Genomic DNA, 16,098 nt, shown 5'->3' with positions numbered 1-16,098 from the left:
TGGATGCAGTTTTTATATACACAGAGATAGAAATATAAGAACTGAAAAGGGTATTTGAGGCAGTGCCAAATAAAGGACCATGCAGAGAAAAATATTGGGTCTTGAAAAATTTAATATCCCAGCTTATCTGAGAATTTCCAAGTATCTCTGAATTAGAACTGACAAGGTATATAGAGATCTTTCCAAAACCCTCTGTGGAAAAAGTTCAGGAAGATACCTGTGTTAATTGTTTGGAAGAGTCAGAGAGAGTGAAGCCAATTTGTTATCCAGATCAATATGTATTCTTTTAAATTCTGTTGGTGTGTCAGCCTTTTATTCTTTGAGGTGACTCCAAGTTTCTCTTTGCTGTTGTTTCCAAATTATATTTGAGATCTAACGGGGGTTTAATTGTGTGCTCAATGAAAAAGCTCAAACCAGGCAAGAGAAAATAATGATGGTCACCATGGAATTATTTTTAAATGTGACAAGTTCTGTTTTCCACAGTCGCATAGAGTTTTTTGAGATGTAGATTATGTGTTTAGCTAGATATTTTAAGCTTTGTATCAAATTTGATACAACAATATTCATTGATATCAATGATGGTCAATATGTAATGTTGGGCTGCATCTCAACTACCAGATATACAAGAACTTACGAAGGAAACCTTTTCTTGTAATTTCTAAGTCAATGGTAAGAAGTTTTAGGAGGTATTAAGCAACCTTTTAGCAACTCCGCTTTGGTTGAATGCCAGAAGAAAAAGCACCAAGAACACTCGCATTGGTTTTTCAGTTGGGGCACATGCCTTTGGCTGATAACTGCTAATTTTGATTTTTAACTGTAAATAGAGGTACTGTAGGCAGTTCTTAAGGATGTAGTCTTGTAAGCTCCATGTTTTTATTTTCTTCTTTGCCTTTTTATCTTACAGTCGTGGACTGTATGGAATTGACAGCATGCCAGACCTGCGAAGAAAGAAATCTTTTCCCATTGTTCGAGATGTGGTGAGTAATTTCTGAAACTGTTGATTCATTTGCCAGTTGTGCAGGTCTTTATTGTAATTACTATTGTGCATCTGAATGACAGTTTGTAACAATTGTTTTATAGAAAAAAAGAGTCTTGAGAGAATGGATTGAGGGCAGTAAAAGTCAATGAGGCAATTATTATAACGTACTAGATAATTCTGAATATCTCATTGGATATTTAGGTATTACTGGTGTAATCAAGTAATGTGCATTTGATGCAATAAAAAGCTACTCATTTTCACAAAGATGCTATGGAGTGTTTGGGATACTGTTCCACTTGATATATTTTGATGCTCAGAGAGAAAGTTCCTTTTGAAAAGCAGCATTTTCACTATTAATATTTTAAAGATTTATGCATACTTTAGGTACAAGGTGAGGTAATCAGGGTTTTTAATAGTCACTGTAAAGAAGAATAATTTAAGAAAAGAAATTTCAGTGGACAGGTTCCTTTGAGATTTATTCTGACTTCCAGTCTAAACAAGATTAAGAGCCTCTCTGCCCCAAAGAATTTCAAGCGCTATTCACATTTCTCTTTTTCTTTTCCTGTAGTATAGAATTCATAATTCAATAAAATACATCTTTAGTCTCTGATGATGGTGAACCCTCAAACCAGTTTCTCACTATAAAGAAGTGATTGGCTGTTAGGCTAAGTAAATGACTACTATCTTTGTTGTTAAAAGATCAGCCTTTGTCTATTATTGCTCAATGTTTTCTCAGTTTCTGTGTTCAGTTACCCTGTGGTGATCCACCACAGTGTCTGAGCAGTCTAAAAGAGAAAGCACAGACACTATTTTAGAGTAGAATTCCTTTTGAAATTGATGAAAAGTTACACTGCACAACATAGTAGAGCCTGCAATCATTTAAACCATCTTTTTGATAGCAGCCACTCTGCTGTTAGTTCCATTAAACAAGTATAGTCTATTGTCCTGCTATGATTCTTTAATGCATGTTAAATGGCACTCTGCTTTGTTCTTAATTGTTGGAAGTGCTAACAGAAAGGTATAGTTCAGAATATATTAAGACATGAGAATGAATGTAAATGATCCTTTCTTATGCTTACGTAAGACCGTTTCAGAAAAACAGAAACAGTATTGTTAGAAACGAGTGCTAAACTCTTTTGATGCTGACTAAAATAAATGTAATTTATTTTCTTTGTTGTGCAATGAATCTGACAAATTAATGCTCTGTATAATTTCTTTCCTATCTTGTCTGGATTTTTAAGGCTATGGTAAGTACTGTTATATTTATAATTGTTCTGAAATTATCATAGTAACTGTTACGGGTTCCATTAATGTTGTGTTTTATTATGACCTTCTATTGGAAAGTTAAAAAAATATTTTACAACCAAGAATTTAATCATAAGGAAAGTGATGTCTTATGTGAATGTGTTCTCCTCTGTGTCACGTATACCAAAATTGCTGAAAGTTTATGTTAAAAAGTTGTCTGTATTTTCCAAATATCTTTTCTGATGATACAAGCTCAAAGTTTAGGTCTCAAGCATGAAGTTTCCCCTGTGGTACTGGAAAGTCTTAGACACCTAGAGAAAGAGAAGTTCAAAGTGTTCTCTACTTTTAAATTCTCTTGTATCAATCAGTTTTATTTTTCCTTATTTTCATAGCCCCTCTGCACTTCCAGTTTCACTCCTTTATTTTCATGCTTTCAGCATTTTATCTCAGTACAATGTTTATCAAAATTCAAAATTCTGTATGTTTTCTTAAGATCTCTAACTCCCATTTGTTTTCATGAATTCACATTTTGAAAAATCCAATATTCAGCACAGAAGCATAGAATATGTTGAAGAGAAAGAGACTCACAGGGATCATCAGGTCCAGCTCTCAGCCCTGCATAGGACCATTCCTAAGAGTTACACCCTGTGCCTGGGAATCCAAATGCTTCTGGAACTCTGTCAGGCTGATACTGTGACCACTGCCCTGGGCAGCTCTTCTGGTACCCAGCCACTCTCTGGAGAAAGAACCTGTCCTCCATACTTAAGTGACAGTGCTGTATGTTCAGTGCTTCATGCTGTTGAATCATCACCAAATTCAGTGTTTTAGAGCAGAAGCATTCTATGGGCTTTCTCTTGTAGGTGTGGTTTGTTCTGACGGTGATACATAAATGGAAATAATCCTTGTGGATTTTTTTTAATAAAATCCCTGTAAATTTAATCCATATGACTTTTAAATTCACTGGTTTATCACAAATCCCTCTAGATATCACTTTCTTCCAACATGACAAACACTTTATTGAGAACAGCCTAATTATCTGTTTCCTATTAGGCTTTCTTATTTTATATAGGGCGCTGTACTATAATTTTAGACACATTTCTGATTAAGAAGAAATAAAATAGTAAAGCTGCATGATTCCAAGGGCACCCCTTGGGAGAGCTGGGCTTGAAGGACACATTACAGGGTCAAAATTGCTTTCCCATTTTTTTTCTCACAGGAAATAGTGTCTGTTTATTGACTTACAGGGATAGCATGAAGCTGCAGTTCTGCTGGCTCATGTTCTTTGGTATTGCTGGAGGACAGAGCACAGCAGCAGTCATTGCCCTATATTTGAGGTTAATGTTCTTATGCCCTTTGTGCTCCTGTCCTGACAAGTTGTTCACATTGCTCTATTGCTTGGAATAGCTAGGATTGTGCAACTGAGACCTAGAAGGATCCTTCTAGGTAAGGGACATGAAAATTATAAAACAGGCATAGTGCAGGCATGTAAACCTACAGAGGTACTCAGCAAGACTTTAAGCAAAACACCTGTGCTTCAAGAGGGATCAAAAAATCGATGCTTTTAAAGTGCATTGTTTTAAAACCCAGAACCTTACTGATTATGAAAATAGTTTCTTTTTCTCTTAATGTTTCAAAAGCATTTTTACTTGCCATTTTCACCTTTGATATGTGGGTCTTGTAGCATTGCGTTTTGACACAAAAAGTGTGAAAAAACCTGAACACTGTTTAATCTTTCCTGTGGCTGTCAATCTCACTGGCACACACCCATGGAATTTCCCACATTCACAGAAATAGAATTAAAGGATGGACACAGAGAAGTAAACAGAATTATTTACTTACTATTAAGAGAATGGAGAATCTGATAGCAAATTAATGGCATTGAGTTGGTAAATTCCTGAGTTTAAAAGAGAAAAAAAAGGGAAGGTTCTTTGTAACAGGAGACGAATTGAATACTACTAAGCTTAGGATGATTTCTTACCCTGTAATTGGTTTCGCAAGATTAATAATTCTGTGTCAGTCTGCAAGTTTAATTATTATCAAGGGAAACTTATTGAAAATTGAATTAGGGAGAGTGAACATTTAAAATTAAAATTGAACAATCTTATAAATAAATAAATAGAAATCCATTTTAAATATACCAGTGTTTAAAATTATATAATTGGAAAAATTGGAATTGTCTCTTCATCCAGAGACTAATGATGCAGTTCCTCTGCTGATGTAAGCCTAAATTGCTTTGGCCCAGTATGCATGTCACAAAAATAAGAATGTCACATACAAAGTGTCATTTAAACTTTTGCTGTAGTAGTTCTGTGATTATGGACTAGAGAGATCCACTTCACAGTTAGGTGAAAATCTGTATCCTCACAACAAAGGCAACAACAGACTTATGGTTAGTGGGTGGTATAATTGATCCACACGCTGCTAGACTGTGAGGGCAGCAAAGCATGACAAAGCAGATAGTGGATGACAAAAGAGCAGAGATAAGGCACAAGTGTACAAACACATTTGGAATGATTTAAAATAAGAGAAAGGGGGAATGAAAACAGCACTCCAGGTGCAGTACAGTAATATACAGTGTTATGGTTGATATTGTGCACAGTGGAATAAATCTTATCTGTTTCTGTCAGGCCAAAAGGATTATTGATAGCAGAAGTGATATTCAGATTTGAAATATTATTTGTAAAACACACAGAATTCCGTCTCCCAGGGTCCTTTCTGATCATTATACTAGCTAGTTAATTCTCAAGGACCCATTTAGATTTCTGGGGTGTTTCAATGAGATATAAAATTTCCTTGTTTATTGTATATTAAAATTACTTTCTTTTCAGTCCATTTGCATGTACCATACTAGCACAAAAGAGTTCATCTCTACAAACCAGTGCATTGTTTTCAAAACCAGAAGTTGTCCATATACAAATAACTTCATGTGGCCAAATGAGGACAGATTGACACAGAGTTCTGGTCTCTTTTCCTGTCTCAAATAACCGGAGTATTTCTCCATATAGCTGTCAGTAGTATTGAATTAATATTGTCCTTAAGGAAAATAATACTTCAAGATTTCTTGAGGTCTTTTTATTTAAGTAGCATTTTATGTACATACATTTATATACATAAATTTTAAAATGCTCAGTGAGTTACAAAAAATTATCTAGACTGACAACTTGAACCATAAGACTACTGCAAAATGATCTCCCATGTTGCTGCAGGCACAGTCAGCTTCCAAATTAGGGCAGGATGCCTATCCTTGTACCACATTAATTTGGTTGGCAAAGCAGAAAAACAGTGACAGCCTGTGGTTTAAAAAAACTGAGTCACAAACCTCTGAATTACAGGTTTTGTATTAGAAATGGCAGTTCAGCTGGGCACTGCTGAAAGAAACAGTAATGATGATAGGAAGTATATTTCCATTTAGATATTAAAACCCTAAAAATTGTGAGCTGCAAACATTAACTAAAAGGTTTTGTATCTTCAACAGTTTTGTTTACATCCAGTGGTATAATCAAGTAGTATTTGCCTTCCCCTAGATTCAAAAGCTGTTGTTACTTGTATAATTGGTAACTTTTGCATTTGCCTTAAACAGACCCTTGCAGCTCGAAAATCTGGTATTTCCATGGCCATGCTCATCCGGACCTCCATAAACACTGAAGAAATGGTAAGTGTTTTCAATGGCAGGTTTCAATGTTTAGGCAACAGAGAGATTTTTGTTTAAAAATCTCTAAAAATTATTTCAGCTTTACACACTCCCAACTGGATGAAATTGAATGTATTCCATTTATTGTGTAGGAACTTTCAGGAAACTTGAGCAGAATTTTCTGCCTGAGCCACAGTAGCAAGACCAGGTTTGCTGACTCACATCCATAGCAGAGGGAACTAACCAAGAAACCTTTGATTTACAAAACAGTTACTTGGGGAAGCCTTTTGTTTAAAATTGTCCAACTGTACCATGTTTGCCTGCAGTTTTTCATCATCTTTCTATCTTCATCATACTGTGAGTGCAAGTATAATGACAGGGCTCTGCAAGATGGGTTTTTGTGATAATTTTTCCCAGACCTTGGGATGCTATTTGATTTTTTTTTTTAATGTAACTCACGCTAATAACATATGTGATTCTAGAAGAAATATTTAATTCATACAAGAAATAACCACAAGAGTCTTTTGGAAAAAACATACTGTCATAGCTAGTAAAATGCATGAACTGTGGTTTTCCATTACTGATTTGACTTAAATTTGGCAAAAGACTTTTTTTTAACAAAAGCAAAACAGGTGCCATTTTCTTCAGGAATACTTAAAGTGTGATGCAAGATATATATATATCAACTAAGAAAAAGCAATAATCTGAAGGAATACAGGCCCATTTTGTGCTCCTCAAATTGCTAGTGCATACATAACCTTCTAAAATACATCCTATTCTGAAGAAAAATCAAGAGTTGAATTTTTCTTACATTGTTGTTAAGGTCCATAGCAGAAGAATGGGAGAACAGAAGATACTTACAGGTATTCTGGGAACTGGAACATGTAGCACAAATATTGACATCCATCATTCTTACCTGGTTTATTGTGAACTTTCTGTGCTTATATGGAAATGATGAAGTTATGATTTGGTGGTGCACAGGGACAGATTGCTGAGGTGGAAAACAGATGGTGTTTGAAATGTTCTTCCAGTAGGGGCAGTAGTTATTTTATTCTGCTATCTCAAAATAGCAGCAAAGGTTGATAGAATGGAGAAATATGGGATCTTAAGGAGTTCGAGGCTGAGGGAAAATTATAGAGGAAAAACTTATGGCATCCAAGTGCTACAAAATACTTTTTTTTACTTTGTTGTAGTTTGTACCAAAATACCTGAGTTCATTAAAAGACCCTAAAATACTCCATGTACTTTACTAAACAATGTTTACCAAGCAAACAACATTGTAGATAAATATATTACCACCTTTTATGACAAAAAATGCAGATTCATCTATTTATTTACATGCCACCTCTTGTGTAAAAACTACCAGGCTCTGACTTCAAAGGGCTAAAGTTGCAAGTTTTGGAGTTAATATTAATTGCCAATAAATGCAGGACAAGAAAGAATAACTTGGACTGCACTTATGGATTTTTACACAAATGGTCCTGTTCAGGAGGGGGTAAAAAAAGGCAGCAAATCCCAGTGAACAGCTCAGTGCAAGCACGTCTCCAATGCTTGCCATCAATCAGAGAAACTACTGAATGCTGATTCAGGAGAAATGGAAAAGGAAAATTCATTTGAATGTATTTTTATACACCTATATTCTTTGGCCTCCATTTGAACCATGCCATTTGAAAAACTGTGTACCAGAAATGGTTCTTTCTTAAGTAATCTTGAAATAAAAATGTAAGTCCAAAGGCATACAGCAAATGTAATTTAGACACGTGAAAGTTCATTTGATGAGAAAATGTAAAAAGCTAATTCAGAGTAGAAGTGAATAAGAGAAGCCAGTCCTATGCCTCGCTACACATTCCAAGGGGCAGGAAGTGCTCTTTCATTAACAAATCTAAGGGTACACCCAGTAAAGCTTCTTGCAAGATATTTAAAACAAGGGAAAGGCACTACTTTTCTACTTCTCTAAGTAGCCAGCCAAACTTAATAACCTAGGGCATCATTACACTGGGTAGAGCAAGATTTAAAAACAAAAAGGACAGACATTTTCAGGCATAACAGAATTCTCCAGATACTCTCCACAAAATGAAAATGTGAAATGCAGATGAAGAAATGGAGTCACCAATGAAATTTGAGGAAAAAACTTCCCCTTTGGGCAAGTTATTCCTCTGATTAAGGCTTTTCTGGTTTTTACCCTCCCCCAAGTTTTTTTCTGGAGGGAATATTAGTGACTCTGGTGGGTGTGGGTTATTTGGCTGATTAAATTCAGTATGAAAATTCTTTGAACTAATGCCTTTATTAAAACTCAAGTGCCACCTACTCAAAAAATTACACCCTGAGGTTAAGGCTTTGAGCTTTGCCACCTGTCACTGCTATCCTTTTGGTACAACACACTCATGACACACTGAGTTTGTGTGTTCTCAAGCACAGATTCAAAGACATTTTAAACAGTGTAATACTTAGACATATGCTTTCAGTTGAGCACACATTTAATTGCTTTGTTGAACAAAGACAGAGCTGCACATTTTTTAAAATTATACATCAATGACATTGTCAAGTATTTCAGGTAGTGCATGATAGAGGTAAATTTCCCTTTAGAGGAGAAGCAGATAACTAAATAATTCTCCTATATATTAGTAGTGCTAAATGTTGCCAAACCAGTTATTAGTTATATAGTTATACTGGAAGTTATTAGTGCCATGTTGTTATGCTCTGTAATTCACATAGCAAAACCATTTAAACAGAGAAGAGTAATAGGAATGAAAGTCTCTAGACAGTAAGAGAAATAAAATTCTTTTCTGCAATTTGCTTTATTAACAGCAGGGGAAAGAACACATTCAGCAACAAAACCAATCTACAAATAGTGTCTTTCAGCTGAAAACTTCATTTACCCTCAGATGTTTCTTTTAAGGCCTGTTGAGGGTAATTTTCATTACTTACTGACATTTCAGAAAAATTGAAAAGTTATTGGCAAAATTCTGAAAGTATTTATAATGTGAAAAATATTGAAGTTGAACAGGAAGAAAGGGCAGGATTTGTACCGAGGCTACATGAGCTCAGGAGTGGGAGAGTGTAATCAGTGGTTTCTGAGAAACACGATTCCTCAGCAAGCTGTGTAAATTCACTGTAGGTTGTTTTAAAGTTTCCTTTCTGCTCTCTGTAACATGGAAGGCAAAAGTGAAGTAATATACAAAAATGAGTTCTGCAGAGTTAGGTGGCCATTACTATCACAGTTCTTAGGTTCTGCCAAATCAAACTGGTGCACACCTTTGCTTGCTTTCAGAGAAGTTGTTAGGATAGGCTGAGAAGCACTCTGGAGAGCAATTTAGGGTTTTGTTTTAGTCTTTTCTGCTGTATCAGATTTTTTTAGTTCAGTTCTTCAGTGTTCTCAGTTGTGCTCAGATCAGATGTCCATGAAAAGTCTCACCATATATCTTTGGAGAGGCTCCACAGGGTGGATATTGTTTCCAGCAGTATTTACAAACTTCAGTAAGTGCTGTTGCAGCCTAAGCTACCCAATATTTTGTTTTATTACTTTTAATGCTTGATCCTATGAATCAATGGCTACTCTATGGCTGCATGGTACTGGTTTTCCTGTGGCAGCAAAAGTCCTTTGGTTGATGACTTTGTGCAACATTATGCAGATATGCACACAAAAAGATTATTTGACTTTTATCAGACAATCTGCTATTAGCAGAATATCTCACAAGTTTGAGTAGAGATGCAAGTACATAAAACCAAGAATATGTCGGCATATTTTTAGACAGGTTAATGTCTTCCATTTGGCATGCAATTACCAAAGCTGAATATGAAAGGTAAGGGAGTGTTAACAAATGTTTAAATTTATAAGTTTGCCTTACTTCCTGTATTGTCAGTTCTGTGGCAGTGATGTTAAAAAAAATAGACAAACCACACAAATTCCAAAATCTTATTCCCTTGCCATAGCTTTATAGCCAGCATTAGAGCTGCCTTGCATAATATCCACACCAGAGGACAACAAGGTAGGACAGGCAGACTTTCAGAAATATGCCACTGTTATATGTTTTATAATATGGTTTCTTCTTTCTAAAATAAGAAATATTGTGATATCCTGGTAATAGGATTATTATTTTATTCTAAAAATAATAATATGGAGATATGTTTTATAATACAGTTTCTTCTTTCTAAAAGAAACAATTATTCCTTTTTAAGGGAATGAATCTAGAACTTCTAATACATTCATGACATTCATGTGTGCATTTAGTGAACACCCACCCCTTAAAAAAGGCACGGGCAACCTAAGCTTGGTGCCAAGTGCTGCCTACAGCAACTGCCTAGACCTAGAAGATCAGGATGCCTGAAAAAAAGCTGAAATAAACAAACCAGGTCTTGTGTGCTAAACTACAGGGGCTGCTTTGTTTTCATCTTATTAAGCACTAAAGAGCTGAGACTGAAATTGTCACAGTACTAATCAGTAAATAGCCAATTACTGTTCTTGTAGTACAGCTAGTCATGGGTTTTAAGCCAAAACAGTCAAAGAATTGGGTGTGGATTTTTGAGTGTATGGATCATTCTTGTCTATAGTAAAAAGCAACTTGATGCTTAAACATGAAGCAGTAAGTATGCCATTATAGGAATACAGATAAAATGGAACCCTACAATTGGCTTGCTTTTATTTGGGGAGATTATCTAGACAATTGGTATTAGAGGATAGTGTTGTATATAATCAAAAGGCATTTTGTACAGTATGTCTAAGTCCCTGTAGGAAGAAGTATTTAAATATTTAGAATTCATGTTATTAATTCTGAATAAACTTAATATGCCCCAATGAATGTAATGCTGTTGGGTTTTTTTAATTGCTTCCTCAAAATATAAAAAGTGTAAATGGTATATAGTTTAGAAACAGTTCACTTCTGTTACACAATACACCTGAAATATTTTTTTTCTTACCCAACAGAAAATACATGTCTTCAAGAAGACCCTGCAGGCTTTGATCTATCCAATATCATCAACTACACCTCATAACTTTGAAATCTGGACAGCTACAACTCCCACATACTGTTATGAATGTGAAGGCCTGCTTTGGGGCATAGCCAGACAAGGCATGAGGTGCAGTGAATGTGGTGTCAAATGCCATGAGAAGTGCCAAGACCTCCTAAATGCTGACTGTTTGCAGAGTGAGTATTTCATGATAACTGAAATCTTGTATTAATTCACACCTTTTGATTTTGTGTGTATGCTCAGTAATATGTTGAAATGAGGCACCAGATCACTCAAAATCAGTGAAGGTGTGTTGATCCTCCTCAGTTGAGAAGCTAGCCAGAAGTTTTATGGAAAACCCACTGTTAGTTTTGCTTTTGTCCTTGAAATCTGTCAAATGTTGCTGGGCTTTTACAAAATAATGCTTACTAACATCGGTGAATTATTTACTTTCCACTGCCTATGGCAATATCTGGAGCAACTTATTACTTGACGTAAACTCTTTTTTTTACTTAACTCAAAACACAAAAAAAGGTCAAAGGAAATATTAAAAAAATATTCTTGCTACTTACTGTAGTCATATTGATGTGCTATATATTAGTCACAAATATGAAACAGTAAGTAGGACCTTGTTCATTCAAAATAGTAAACCCTGTATGTGTAAGGGGGAAAAAAAAATTAGTAAGCCATTTGGCACTAGAATTAAGGCAAAATAACCTTTGCCTTGCTTTTTTCTTTAGCTTTTTTCTAGCCACCATGAATTCTTCTGTGAAAATATATCAGGTGTATTGAAACAATTCTTAAATTACAACACAATTATTATACAAGATTCTAAGCAATAGAAAATCATGACCTGCAAGTTTTCTGATTTTGGAATGGAATGGGCTTCCATGCTCTGGAGTTATTCAACACTGTTCACTGTTGATATGTTCCAGAGCCTCTACATGTAGGAGAACTACTCTGATATTTCACTCAGTTCTTCCTTCTTTTCCCTGTGTTCTCTGTGTGAGGAACTGTCATGAGGGATGGATGTTCAAGGTTTGTACTGCTCAGGAATCAATTAAAATTTCCCAGAGCAACTGACCCCATGGAGAATAAATCAGTGATGAATGTCTAAATCAAACTTCCTAACTGTGCTTAATTGTGATTCTGCTCTGGGTTGAAACTGGGCTGGTGTTCCCTGGCCCATATCAGCAGCCCAAACAACTGACTTTTAAAAGAACAAAACCTCTAGAAGGCAAAGTGCAGATAAAATATTTAATGTGCCTAAGGAACCCCACTCTTCTCATTAGTATGCGAATGTTTCTGAGCATCCTGTCATATTTTTTGCAACAGATTAGTTGTTCAGTGTTCATACTACTTTGAAAATTTCACGTTCCTTATTTTCCACTGAGAAAATGAATTGACCAATTGGTTAAATCTCTATTTCTGAGAAAGCTGATGCTAACAGTGTTATAAAGTGAAATGTAGTTATTTTTATCATAATCATTCTTTTGCCCACCTCATAATTAGTAGGATGTATTCACCTTCAAACTTCTGTGATTTATTTTTTTAATGTATAATGATTGCTAATGTACGCTGTAGAAATGAAGTCACATCTCAAGATCTTTAGGGTCAATATATAAACTTGTTCTAAATTAGATTTAGAAAAAAAACAGTAGCATTTTCATTAACTCTCTCATCTTCAATAAGATACCCTTTCTAGTACTAGGTGCAATATTAAATTAGAATTTATTTCAATCATGTTGAGTTTGTATCAGTCCCTAGGGTGAAAGGAGCTTGTTAACTTCCTGTGCAATGTACGTTACACTATTGTCTTAATTATTTTGATCAATACTGCATGAAAAGAGTTGTTGATAGACAGCAGTAGAGGTTGTTAGCAATAGGGGACATAAAACTAGATGCAATAAATGAGTATAAAGAGAAAGGTATTTACGTAAAGGAAGTTGTATTGTAACACATATTTCAGTTTTATCTGTGCTGTCTCAAAAATCAACAACGTTTCTAACAGGAATATGTTATTGCCATTCAGATTGTGCCCAGGGTTAATCATTCAGTTATGTTGTTGCATTTCTACTTTTTAAGGAAGAGCAGAAATTTTTTTTTAAAAATGAAAAAAAAGTTCCCTTCTGCATCTTCTAAGAATGACCTGTCATGTTTTCAGACAGCTTAGCAATCATCTCTTTTATAATAAAATCACTAGAGAATTTTTTAACTGGTATTTTGTTTTATGGTAGTACATAATTCTATTTCTACTAATTCCTAATTTTTCAGTCTGGTTAATCTTTAATCACTAGAATTTTGTTATTTCATATTCAAAAACATTAGGCACTCTGACCAAGAGATTTTCAAGATTTCTCAAGATTTAGTAGCCATGGAAAACTTGAAGAAGCCATATAATTCAGCCTATTGGCAGTCTGGTATCACTAGTATCTGGTATTTCAACCCAGATTTTTCCAGTATTATAACATTATGACTTCCCATTCTACATCTCTCTGTGGATGTAGATATCAGTTGCCCTCCAGTGGGCTAAGAAACCTTATGACACATTGAAAACTGAAGAAAACAAAGCATGTAATATTTGGTTTGTAAGACTTCACTGAAATCTTATGCTGAAAAATTCATAAGATTTAAAGATTTTTTAGCATAAGCTGAAAAATTACTCTTTCCAGCTCTAGTTTCTTTAGCCATTTCAAGCTGAGTGCCAAACAAAAACTCTTTCAAATGAACATATTGGTGTTTGATGGTATTGTAAAGAAGGAACTCTATGCTTCCTCCTTGTTGAAATATCTGATTATAATTGCATAACAAATTGCTCAAAATTATTTCGTTTTAATTTTCCTAACCCCCTAAAGGGAACAATAATGCTTGAATCCTCCCTGGATTTGAGGATGGCTAATTGGATGATGTTTTCACGACTTCTTGGAAGAGGGAAGTTCTTACTGCTGCTAATGATAATGATGATTCTGTCATTCAGTGCCACAAGCCTGTGCATAGCGTTTAATAACATGAGCCAAAATTTAGCAATGCCTATAGCAAGTGGCAGCATGTCATTGATTTTTTTTTTAGTGTTTTTCTATCTTGGTTCATATGTTAATCTCATCAAGAGTTTAAATATTCTGTTTAGCACTGCAGAAATTTAAATTTTTGCTTTAAATTTTTAAATTCTAATCATAGAAGTCTGATGTTTATTTTCTCATACTCAACTGCAAGATTGATTTTTGGGAATTTTTGAAGAGTATGTTTCACAGACATTGATCAGAAACCCTTTCCTCTGACAGAGAAAGGACATTTTATAAGGTGAAATTCACTTTGTTTTTGAAAGGGCCTCTGAGATCAGTTAGAATTGTTAGAGAGAGAAATCTCTCCAGAGCACTTCTGAAAAGAATTGTGAATAAAATCTGCAACAACTTGGTCTCCTTAATTTTTTTTTCCACTTTAAACCAATAAACCTTGTAGTGGTTTTGATGTCCCAAAAAAATTACCTGAGTATTTTCTGCCATGACACCACAAGCTAACACAGTCTAGAAGTATTCTCACACAGATAATATCCCTTGATCTCTTCTACAATCCTCAAATAATTACTGAACTTATCAGTAGTGACCATTTTATTGGAGAGGGGAACCTCTCTGTTCCATACCTGTGATATATAATTTTCTAGGGTGGGCTCTCTTTTCCAAAAAGTCTGTGAGTTTAATACCACAGGTGTGGTGTCTAATGATCAAGTTTTGATCACAAATCTGTGCTATCTGCTCAGTACACATGTTGAGATGTTTCCACAGTCCTGACTGACACTGAATAGTATTGATTTAATAAATAATTTTATGTATAACACATAATACTGATGGAAGCTGATTGTTAACCCCTCATGTTAAACTAAATCAACTAATAATTTTACATATCACAAAGAATATACATGAGGTATTATTCAGGTGAAACAAAGATCTCCTTCAGGTACTGCTGTATCAAGAGTTGACTAGAGACCTTAGAGGAGAAAAAAAAAAAACCGCAAAGTTAATTTTCAATAACAATGATGACCTTTTCTCTCATTTCAGGAGCAGCTGAGAAAAGTTCCAAGCATGGTGCAGAAGACAAAACACAAAATATTATTAGTGCTATGAAGGAAAGAATGAAGATTAGAGAGAAAAATAGACCAGAGGTATTTGAAGTGATCCAGGAAATGTTTAATATTTCTAAAGAAGATTTTGTACAGTATACAAAAGCAGCAAAACAAAGTGTTTTGGATGGAACATCCAAATGGTCAGCAAAAATAACTATCACAGGTAATTTTCTGCTGTTCTAAGAGCTCTTTCTTTCCTGTTCCCCTGATTCAGGAGCAAGACTTTTTTTTTATGTAGAGCTGGACTGTGTGTTCAGTTGCATACTTGGTGCATATACAAACAGTGGAATTTATAGGATGCCAACTGCAAGAGTTGAGTTTAAAGTTGCCAAAACCACTTTATATTCTACTGCTATAGGAAGGAAGACAAGTAAAAAGAATGTATCTCATATACCTCTTAGCAATATCTTCTGTGCTAATGATGAGATTTTTGCCACCAGCTGCAAGAGTTTAAGTTCACCAAAAAAAAAAAAAGGCTTTGAGTGATTAAAAAAACATTTGAGCTTGCAACTCCAGTTCCCATTGGTTTTGAAACTTATTATCCATTCACATTGCTTGACTAAGGGTGTGTTCCATTTTAGTGATGCTGATGTTGCATAATTCTGCTCACTCCAAACATATTCCAGATGGCTTCCAATTGCATTGGCCTGGTTGCTCATGAAGATTTCCAGGTCCTCTGACTTGGACATTTCAGCTTTTGAATTAAAACCTCAGCATAAATGGAGGCTATTCTGAAGGTTGAGAGGTGGTGCATGAAACTCAAAAGAATAATTGTGGAATTTTGGGACTGTCACCAAGCACTAGGGACATATTTAATTCATATGTTTATTTTTAGTTGTACCTCTAAAGGATACTGAAGGCTGTCTTGTGTTCAGGGCAGTATGTACGTACAATTGAATCCTGGAGGACTTGCTGGGCTGTCCCTTCATTCTACTGCATAAATAGGAGAGGGATGCTTCCTTGCCTTCTAAAAGTTTCCCTGTGAATTTAGAGTGAGTGGGGAAAACAAAATATGCTAATTTTTTTCTAAGATTGTTTTCAGAAATTGGATATGTTAAAGAATAGCAGAATTTTATTTCTTTTACTGAAGTCAGCACATATGACTGAACCCACACCAAGAGCTGATCTGCTGAGCAAGGTGCCATTTTTAGGTAATCATTTTCCTGAGCATGCCAA

At 35.1% G+C, this 16,098-nt stretch overlaps 1 protein-coding gene across 9 annotated transcripts in view; it reads left to right on the top strand.

Annotated features, from left to right (window-relative positions):
- UNC13C (unc-13 homolog C) overlaps window positions 1–16,098 on the top strand; it is a 177,015-nt gene that overhangs the window by 71,398 nt on the left and 89,519 nt on the right. For 8 of the 9 annotated variants that reach the window (XM_039723375.1, XM_039723381.1, XM_039723380.1 and 5 more), the window contains 5 exons: window positions 905–977; window positions 2,221–2,226; window positions 5,805–5,876; window positions 10,780–10,999; window positions 14,858–15,085. In XM_039723375.1, the coding sequence (XP_039579309.1) occupies window positions 905–977; window positions 2,221–2,226; window positions 5,805–5,876; window positions 10,780–10,999; window positions 14,858–15,085 (599 nt within the window). The remainder of the gene's footprint in view (window positions 1–904; window positions 978–2,220; window positions 2,227–5,804; window positions 5,877–10,779; window positions 11,000–14,857; window positions 15,086–16,098) is intronic. The other variant, XM_039723376.1, reaches the window with a different exon arrangement.

The sequence above is a fragment of the Passer montanus genome, unplaced genomic scaffold (assembly GCF_014805655.1).
Source record: "Passer montanus isolate IOZ18808 unplaced genomic scaffold, ASM1480565v1 scaffold5, whole genome shotgun sequence".
NCBI classification, from domain to species: domain Eukaryota; kingdom Metazoa; phylum Chordata; class Aves; order Passeriformes; family Passeridae; genus Passer; species Passer montanus.
Note: the sequence above shows the minus strand (reverse complement) of the source record. Positions and strands in the feature narration are given on the sequence as shown.